The sequence below is a fragment of the Octodon degus genome, unplaced genomic scaffold (genome assembly GCF_000260255.1).
Source record: "Octodon degus isolate 3935 unplaced genomic scaffold, OctDeg1.0 scaffold00104, whole genome shotgun sequence".
In the NCBI taxonomy this organism is placed as follows: domain Eukaryota; kingdom Metazoa; phylum Chordata; class Mammalia; order Rodentia; family Octodontidae; genus Octodon; species Octodon degus.
This window is the reverse complement of record NW_004524680.1, coordinates 154992-164550: the sequence shown is the minus strand read 5'-3', so window position 1 is coordinate 164550 and position 9559 is coordinate 154992. Positions and strand designations below refer to the sequence as shown.

The following is a 9559-nucleotide window of genomic DNA, read 5'->3' as shown; positions in this document are numbered from 1 at the left end:
AAAAAAAAATACTGTTTCAGTAAAATAGGCCTTGGGGAGCTGTCCCTCAGAGAACTGTCCCTTGGGGGGAGCTGTCCCTCGGGAAGGACTACAGTGCTCACCTCTGTTCCTCGCCTTCAGGGGCTGCAGTGAACCTTAGCCTGGTCACCCCAGAGAAGGCCATCAAGCTGGCAGCCAACGACTTCTTCCGGGACCTGCTCATGGAAGATGGGTATGGCCAGGCTGCAGCAGGCCAGAGATCTTGCGCTGTGTGACTCCTGTGTTTTGGGAGAGGATAGAAAATATGCCTCAGTTTACCTGCCTGTACATGTTTAAAGACAGGTAGACGTAAAGGAAGAGAATGCGTGAGTGTAATTTGGGAGCTGGGCCAAGTCTGCAGGTGAGACTGCAGAAACACACAGTAGGCAGATTCATCCACTAGCTGGTGAATTTTTCATTCATCCCCTGCACATTTTCTAGCTCTATTTTCCCACTGCCCAGTGAGAGGACGTGAGGGGCTAGACAGAATCCGAGCCACACTGCCGGCAGCTGTGTCCCTCTGCCAGCAGCTGTGTCCCTCTGCCGTCACCGGCTTCCCACTTGTAAGCAGCTTCTGATTGACAATTAGCCTCAGGTCTTTAAAGAGACTGAGGGGGCTGGTGAGATGGCTCAGTGGTCTAAAGCACTTACTTAGAGCAAGCTTATAGCAAAGCACAGGGACCGCGGTTCAATCCCCCAGCACCACATGCCAGCCAGCCCCGCCCCCTGGTGGGCTGAGCTGGCCACACACACACATACACACAAATAAATTTAAAAAAAAAAATTATAAAGAGACTGAGGCTAAGTGCCAGCTGATTAGTGACCCAGCTGGGCAGGTGGCAGCCAGTGGTGATGGGGACAAGGTTCCCATTGGTAGAAAGCGAGGCTGCCTAAGAGGGTCCATGAGCCAGCAGGTGGCAAGGCTGGCGTGGCCCTGAAGGAGCCTTACGGTCCCACAGGAGGCAGCGGAACCTGAAGATGGAGATGCTAGCCGGATGCGGGGCTGGAATGTGCCAGGTGGTGGTCACCTGTCCCATGGAAATGCTCAAGATTCAGCTGCAGGATGCTGGACGCGTGGGTGAGGCCTACCCCAACCTCGCCTGTGGTCAGTAAAGACTAGAACAGGCCACCCCCAGCCTCCCGCCCGCCCTGCCCAGCCGATCCATCCTCCCTGTGGGTGGGTCGGGTCGGCTCCTCCGTCAGTGGGAGCCTTTAGCCTCTCAACTCTCCCAGGTCTAGGACAAGCAGCAGAAATGAGAACCGTTCAAGAGGGACAGAGAGTGCTTGCACGTGGCACCTCTGTTGCTGTTGCCTTGACATTTGTGCGGACTCCCTGAGCGCTCAAGTAGGGGCTGTGAGCTGCCCATGGCTTCTTCAGGCAGTAGATATTTCATGCTGTAGAAATTTGCTTTTAAGAGGGAAGGCATTAAAAGGGAGAAGAGGAACATTCCTATTTCTTTGGTTTTCCCTAGAAGAGGGGTTTGCCCCTTTCTTGGCCCTGATCCTCTCAGAAATAGAGAAGAAGGTACCAATGCGTGTAGAGAGGCCTCACCTCAGGGCGCCATCGGTCTCCATGGAATAGGCTCCTGGGGCCTGGCTTGGGGTGGGCCCCTCTGTTCCACTGCACCTTGCTCAGCTAGGTGGGCCAGCTCTGAAGCCCGTACCTTTCCTTCCCTCCCTCCATCCCTTCCTTCTTTTGTCTGTCTGTCTGCCTTCCTTCTTTTGTCTGTGTCTGTCTGTCTGCCTGACTGCCTGTGTCTCTCTGTTTCTTTCTTTCTTTTCCTTTTTTGGTAGAACCGGGGATTGAACTCAGGCCCTTGCGCTTGCCAGGGAAGCGCTTATTCCACTGAGCCACCTCCTCAGCCCCTTCCCTGTTTCTATCTACAAAGAGCAAGAGTCCTTAAGGGCAGCTTGTCCACCTGTGCAAAAAGCGCTAGTGCTCCTAAAACACCTTAGAGACATTTCCCCTACTGGTGATGGAGCCGGGACCTCTGTGCCAGGCTACATTCCTGCCCATTTTGTATTTTCAGACAGGGTCTAAGTTGCCCATGTTGGGCTTGCCTCTGAGCTGTGCCGGGGTACAGCTGACTCACCTGGGGGCTACGATCAGGGAGGGTTTTGAGGTGCCCGCTGGGGCCTGGGCTGAGATGGAGCCTGTCTTCCTTTGCAGCGGGGTGCCCCCAGGGCTTGGCCGCAGAGCCCGCATCCTCCAGGTCCTACAGCACGGGCTCAGCTCCTGCCCACAAGCGCCCCTCTGCCACCCTCATTGCCTGGGAGCTGCTGCGTGCGCAGGGCCTGGCTGGCCTCTACAAAGGCCTGGGGGCCACAGTGCTCAGGTGAGCCTGCTCCCGTGCGTGCGCACCCTGGGGCCGAGTCTTGGGGTGGGCGGGCACTGCCACTTGCTTTCGGGCGCTCCAGGCTGGGTTGGCAGGCCATTCCCAGTTTCCTGCCACACACAGCAGCCAAGGGCACGCAGAGAGGGCACCTGGGAGACTAAGGCTTTAGGAGCCTCCTGCGATGACCAGGACACAAGTGCTGGCTGTGTGGAGGCCAAAGGCACCTAGGAGGATGTGAGCACTCCCCCACCTATGTCGCTCAGCCCACACCCCCTCGTGACACGTGTCTTACTAGCTCCCCAGTGGCAGCTGCAGGGGATGGTGGGGGCGCACGAAGCCCCCTCCTGTTGCGCACCGCCCCTGCATCACCACAGGTGCCCAGCAGTGAAGCGCCCGCTATGCTCGCAGCTTCCCGGGAGCTGGAGGGAGCGAGCCCGGCTCAGTGCTGCTTCCCCCCACAGAGACATTCCCTTCTCCATCATCTACTTCCCGCTCTTCGCCAACCTCAACAACCTGGGAGTCAGCGAGCACACGGGGAAGGCGTCCTTTGTCCATTCCTTCGGGGCTGGCTGTGTGGCAGGCTCTGTGGCTGCTGTCGCCGTCACGCCCCTGGATGGTAGGTGAGCCGAGGGCGGGACTGCACAAGCACAGCGGGCTGTGGCACAGACCCACAGCACCCTGGGGCCGACAGCACTTAGGGTCTGCACAGACAAGCGGGCCGAGAATGTCACTGTCACTGACGATTCCCCCCACTTGGGCAAGGTGCTCATGCCAGTAGTCTTAGTACTTTGGGAGGCTGAGGCGGGAGGATTGTAAGTTTGAACTCAAGCCAGTCAATTTAGCAACTGTCTCGAAAGAAAGAAAGAAAGCCAAGAAAAGAAGGAAAAGGAAAGGAAAGGAAAGGAAAGGAAAGGAAAGGAAAGGAAAGGAAAGGAAAGGAAAGGAAAGGAAAGGAAAGGAAAAAGGAAAGGAAAGGAAAGGAAAGAAAAAGGAAAAGAAAAACAGCAGGGGATGCAGGCCTGAAACACAGCTCTATGTGAAGGTTCTGTATGCAAATCCAAGTCACACAAAAAGAAAAAACCAAAAAAAGACAAGACACCCCCTCCACTCTTAGACGCTGACCTCCTTAGCTCCGAGCCCCCAGCCCCCCAGCCAGGGTGGCTTCTGCAGCAGGGGCGGCCTGCACGATCTGGGGATTCTAGTGTCCTCCGTGACCGAGCTGGCTGCGCAGGCCCACCCTGTCTGGGCTGGCTCTCCCCGTGTGGGGGACACCAGAAGTGAGGTGTTCATGGTGTATATTTAACTTTCTGCTCCCTTTAGTTCTGAAAACTCGGATCCAAACCCTCAAGAAAGGCCTGGGTGAAGAGAGCTACAGCGGGGTACTGGACTGTGCCAGGTGAGCCCCGCCCCTGCCCATACCTGTTTGGTTGCCCAGCTCTTTGTTTTTTTGTTTCCTTGAGACAAAGACTCACTTTGTAGCCCAGGTGGTGACCCTCCTGCCTCAGCCTCCCCAGTGCTGGGATTACAGGAGTGCACCACCATGCCCAAAAGAGTCTCAAGGTTTTGTTTTTTTTTAAAATCTGTCCCTTTCTCTCATCTCTGAGAGGAAGAGTATCTGGGGAGCTCTTCGCTCTCCCCGAATGCAGTCAACCAGGCCTTGCCAGCCACCCTGGCATCGCGGGAAGGGAGGTTTCGTCCAGTCTGGGCAAGCGCCGCCTCCTCATGAAGGGGCACTGAGGGACGCCACCTGGTGTGCACCTGCCAGCTCACTGGCTCCTCCTCCTCCTCCTCCTCCCCAGGAAGCTCTGGACCCGGGAGGGACCTGCAGCCTTCATGAAGGGCGCAGGCTGCCGCGCCCTCGTCGTCGCGCCCCTCTTCGGCATAGCCCAAGGCATCTACTTCCTGGGCATTGGGGAGCGCATCTTACGGAGCCTAGAGTAACCCTGGCAGGCGCCAAGTGCCCCGCTTGCTTCAACCTTGCTAGTTCGCGTGCCTTCGTCTAGAGGGGGTGACCGGAGGGAGGCCAATGCCCTGCTGCTCAGGATCAGAAGTGGCCCCACCCCAGCAGGAACCCAGTAGGAACGGTGTTAGCACCCTCCCACTCTAGGACAGCTGCAAGGGACACCCAGAGGCCCCTTAGCAGTGCCACCCTGGGTTGCTCTCCCACGCTCTTCTCCACCGGACTGGCTGAAAGGGCCTTTCCGTATTTTAACACTGCGCTTCCACACTCAGGCTCAGTGTGCCCGGGTCGGCATGAGGATTAGTGTCTCTAATCTTGAGTTACTAGCTTGCGGTTAGTCCTAGCACAGATGTTCAGGAGAGGCATCGGGGACCCAAGGGGACCAGGGCCAGTGCCTGGCTTGAGACAGGCACCCCGACGGGCACCACAGACCCGGCCAGGCCCAGCCCTCCCGATGACCTCCGTGGGGCTCTGGCTGAAATAAAGCCCTGTGAGGAACCCTGTGCTGTCTTCCTTTGTCCACTCGCCTCTGAACGGAACTAGTCTGTGGGCCCTGTAGTGGGGCACTGTCATGCTGTGTGTTCTCACTCAGGGGGATGGAGGATACTCAGAGGGATGCTAATTTTACTCCAGGTTTTGGAGGCTTGCTACCCTTTATTATTTTTTGTATTTAGTACAGGGTCTCACTACACAGATCTGACTCATAGTGATCCTGTTTTCAGCCTCCCAAGCACTGGGATTACAGGCTTGTGCCACCACACCCAGTCTCAATCACTGTCCCAGCGCAACCCAGGGGCGGGTCCGACACAGCACACTGGGGATAGAACCCAGTTCCCGCATCTGCCTAATCCGCTGAGCTATCTGGCCTGCCCTTGTATAACTTTTGTACAGGGAATCCAATTCAGGATGTCGCGCTAGCCAGGCAGGTGCTGTGCGGCTGAGCCTCATCATGAGGAGCTAGCTCTGCCGTGACAGCATCCTCCTCAGGATCCTAATGCCTCAAGAGGCCGCTTCAGGGAGAGAGAATGTCACACAAAGGAATTGAGTCCCCAGGGAACAATACCTGTTCCAAGAGCAGGGACCTAAATTAGTGCCCTCCAAACCTAAAGCTAGTGACTGAGGGAGCATGCAGTGCCCCAGTGGTCACCTTTGGTAACTGCACTCTCGGAGGATGCCTGGGGCCCTGGCTCTCGAGATGGACGCCCAGGGCTCAGCGCTGACCCTGGAAGCTCTCAGCTGCTGAGGACCAAAGAATGGAGGAGGAAGAAAACTGTACAATGATTCTGCCCCTGCAGATAACTTTCCCCAGGAGGCTGGCTGCCTTTTTACACCACCCAAACTAACTGAACTCCACAGGGCTGGGTGCAGCATGAAGCTACACTGAGGGAACCTCGACTATCAAGAGAAACAAACACTGCAAACTCTTCTGGGAGTAGAAGCTGAACAGCTATGCAGAGGAGGAAGGGACCAGGAAGAACTTGGGGTGACGGCCTGGTGCAATGCAGGGAGGCCCTACGGACACGAGAGGATGCATGCTTCCTTGGGGGAACTGGGGCCTCGCTGTGCTGCCCAGGCAGGCCCCGGGCTCTGCTTGAGCGCTCCTGCTGCCTCAGCCTCCGGCGCAGATAGGACTGGGTGCCTGCCACCGTGCTGGCAGAACACTCTCGCTCAAACCACAAACCTAGTCACTTACGCGAGACATCACAATTAAACCCACATAAACCTTTCATTTTAATAAATAATCTATGGGTAAGCTTTTAAATCACACTTACAGATGAGGAACGCTTCTAGGCCCAAGCAGGTATTGGTGCGGTGAAGAGTGCAGGCCCCGCATGCAATTTACACCCAGAGGGCAGGAAGGCGTGCGTGGCAACCTTGGGACAGGGAGAAGCGAGCAGGGACAAGCGGCCACTGGACAGGAGGGCTGGGGCAGGCCTGACACTGAGTGAGCCCGGGCCAAGGGCGACCACTACAAAAGGGCATCATTGGTAAATGTGGACGGTATCAGAACAGCGGAGAGAAAGCCGCAATCTTGCTTCTTCAGACAAGGAGCAGAGGACGAATTCCACCGCCCTGAGGCTTAGTCCAAAAACTTCCTGTTGGCGTTTGCACCAAACAAGGCTCCCCGAACCTCTGGCATCATCTGGGAAGAGAGAAGGCAATAAATAAGCTCCGCTGGGGAATCTGCCGAGCGCCGTGTGGGCAAATGCTGCCTGCACTCATCAGACGTAGGGTGAGAGAAACCTGCTGACCCCAGCCGGGCACTGAAGCGAAGAAAAGAATCCAAGGGACTGTCTCGGCCCTGCTACACAGTGACAGAGGGAGAAGAGACGAGGCCGGGAGCAGCACTCCCTCCTCGCAGGACCCTGCATTCCTACATCACCGAGTGCCTACTACTCGCCCTGGTGACCACACAGAACACACAGAATGTGTACAAAAGCACATGGTAACAATCCTTAGGAGGATTTTTTTTTTTTTTTTTTTGTCTTAGGAATTGAACTCAGGGCCTCACACTTCCTAGGCTGGCGCTGTGCCGCTAAGCTACATCCCCACCCCCTTAGGAGGATTTAACCTCAAACTTTTTCGCCTCCCTAGTATTGAGGAATTATACCCAGGGCCTTCCCACGTCCACAGTCCCTTTTAGATACATGTTTTTAAAATTTTATTTATTTATTGTGTGTGTGTGTGTGTGTGTGTGTGTGGCCAGCTCAGCTCACCTGGGGGCGGGGCTGCCTGGCATGTGGTGCTGGGGGATTGAACCGCGGTCCCTGTGCTTTGCTAAGCTTGTTCTAAGTAGGTGCATTAGACCACTGAGCCATCTCACCAGCCCCAACACAGCCCCTTTTAAAAAGTTGTTTTTTTGAGACAAGGTCTCATCGACTCCCTAATTTCCCAGGCTGACTTGAACATGGAAGGTATAGTGACCTGCTTAGTGACCCTCAAACTTTTAAGGCTCTCCTATGTCACATGGCAGCCACCAGCATCATGGAACAACTGCCCATCTGCAATGTGACGGGTGACACTGAGGAAATCTTAGCACAGCACTGAGTGCAGAACCCAGGGCTTGGGGCCCGCCGAGCAAGGCTCCATCACTAGCTAGCACCCAGCCCCAAGGTCAGAATTCTGATTGATTTAAATACCAGCAGCCGACTAAGGAGACAGCTCAGTGGCACCAGCCTGGCAAGAGTAAGTCTGCGAGTTCAATCCTGGTACCAAGAACAAAAACAGGGGCCGGGCAGATGGCTCAGTAGAATAGGCACTTCCCTGGCAAGTGCAAGGGTCTGAATTCAATCCCTGGTTCGGGGGGGGGGGAACACGACAAAAACACCCCACACATATTGGACTGGCGCACTTGACCGCACTGCTCAAAGATTCAGATTACCAGATGAAGATGCTCAGTGGCTTTGGTCACAGTGATCTGCGCCCGAGTCAGCAAGCAGCACAGGGGCGGCCGCGGCAGAGACCGCCAGTGCATGGTGCTGCCAGCACTGGAAGCAAGGGGCAGTCTGCGGGCCTCTTTCCTGGGGTTCGCTTGCTCAGTGTGGAAAGGTCTGAGGGTGAGGGCCCTGTAACAGTGCCCCCACACATGCCAGTTCCCAGCGGTCCGCTTCTGAAGATGAGCTGTATTTAGCGTTATTTTACTTGGCAGCCTTATTACTGTGTACAAACGGCATCCCCTAAGCATTCAATTACACCTTCGTTATGCAGTCCTTTGGTTAGTCACGCGTGGAGTGAGCAGCCCCGTCTGTAAGCGTAAGATCACTGAAGTGCGTGCTCTGCACTTTAAGATGCTATCTGTGTTGGGCTGGGGAGATAGCTAAGTAGAATAAGTGCTTGCCTGGCAAGTTCAAGGCCATGAGTTCAATCCCCAGTACCGCCAAAAAAAAAAAATTATAGAACACTTTATTTTTTTTTTTTTGAATTTGTTTTTTTCTTTAAGAATTATTTATTTATTTATTTATTCATTCATTCATTTTGTGTGTGTGGCCAGCTCAGCCCACCAGGGGGCGAGGCTGGCTGGCATGTGGTGCTGGGGGATTGAACCACGGTCCCTGTGTTTTGCTTAGCTTAGCTTGTTCTAAGTAGGTGCTTTAGACCACTGAGCCATCTCACCAGCCCCTATAGAACACTTTAAAAAAAAAAAAAAAATGCTATCTGTGAAATCAGAAAAGACCACAGCAGGCGCTGTGTACGGGACCCAAGTGGACACGGCTTGGCTGCAGTGGGTGCAGCCTCCAGAGGATGGCTGGTGGCCGGCTTCCGGCCCTGTGTAGTGGCAGGTCCCCTCCCTGACTGTCCTCCAGTTCTGCTGTCCACACTGGAGTCCCGGAGAGCAAGCGTGGGCTCAGACGCCGAACTCTTCACACAAATGCCCTCGGCTCAGTAAATACCACTGCAGAGCGGCCGGGGAGATGGCTCAATAAAATAAGTGCTGGTTCCACCAAAAGAAAAAAACGTAAATACCACTGCAGGCCTAATCCCCACCTCTTTCTAAAACTGTGGAGGGATAAACCCCAAGTCCCCACACAGGAACACATGTTCTCGAGCCACTTCACGGCTATCAGCCACGCGGGTGACAAGAAGCCTTCCCCACTCACCTGCTGGGCTATGAGATCCAGCCGGCTCTCCAGCGTGTTGGAAACTTTTATTTTACGGTCCCCATTATAGATCTCAACTCCACCAGCTCTGCAAGAGAAAATAACTTCAGAGTGAAGGAAGGCAAACACCTGCTATTTTTTAGGCACATGGAAGAAGCAACCTAATGTTTTTTTGTGACTGGCTCAGCCTTCCTTGGGGGCAGGGCTGGTCCAGCATACATGTCAGGGATTGAACTGGGGTCCCTACATGCTTGCCTAAGCAGGGACTTTAGACCATTGCACTATCTCACTGGCCTAACTTAAAATTCATTTTTTTTTTTTTTTAATATTTAGTACAGGGTCTACAGGGTCTCACTACACAGATCAGACTTGTAGTGATCCTTCCTGTTTTTTAGCCGAAGTGCTGGGATTACAGGTATGTACCACCATGGCCAGTCTAATTCACCACTCAGTGCGCCTCGGGGGCGGGGCCAGCACAGCAGGCCAGGGATTGAACCCCTGCGGCTGCCTAAGCAGGTGCTTTAATCTGCTGAGCTACTGGGCCAGCCCATAATTTTTTTTTTAAACTGGCCTCTTTTTTTAATTTATTTTATTTATTTATTTTTTAATTTTTTTTATTTATTTACGTGTGTGTGTGTGGCCAGCTC

The 9559-nt window shown here is 54.4% G+C and overlaps 2 protein-coding genes across 4 annotated transcripts in view; one reads left to right on the top strand and one right to left on the bottom strand.

Annotated features, from left to right (window-relative positions):
• The window catches only part of Slc25a18 (solute carrier family 25 member 18), a 23843-nt gene extending 19147 nt beyond the window's left edge, over window positions 1–4696 (top strand). Inside the window, exons 5-10 of one of the 3 annotated variants that reach the window (XM_023723948.1) lie at window positions 121–211; window positions 978–1096; window positions 2189–2354; window positions 2816–2970; window positions 3675–3750; window positions 4154–4696. In XM_023723948.1, the coding sequence (XP_023579716.1) occupies window positions 121–211; window positions 978–1096; window positions 2189–2354; window positions 2816–2970; window positions 3675–3750; window positions 4154–4295 (749 nt within the window). In that variant the 3' untranslated portion in view covers window positions 4296–4696. Of the gene's footprint in view, window positions 1–120; window positions 212–977; window positions 1124–2188; window positions 2355–2815; window positions 2975–3674; window positions 3751–4153 lie in introns of all 3 variants that reach the window. The other 2 variants (XM_023723947.1, XM_023723949.1) reach the window with 2 other exon arrangements.
• Window positions 4697–6027: 1331 nt separating this feature from the next.
• Atp6v1e1 (ATPase H+ transporting V1 subunit E1) overlaps window positions 6028–9559 on the bottom strand; it is a 22980-nt gene continuing 19448 nt past the window's right edge. Inside the window, exons 8-9 of the mRNA XM_004638844.2 lie at window positions 8913–9000; window positions 6028–6457 (exon numbers count right to left, since the gene is read on the bottom strand). Coding sequence (XP_004638901.1) covers window positions 6395–6457; window positions 8913–9000 — 151 coding nt within the window. The 3' untranslated portion in view covers window positions 6028–6394. The remainder of the gene's footprint in view (window positions 6458–8912; window positions 9001–9559) is intronic.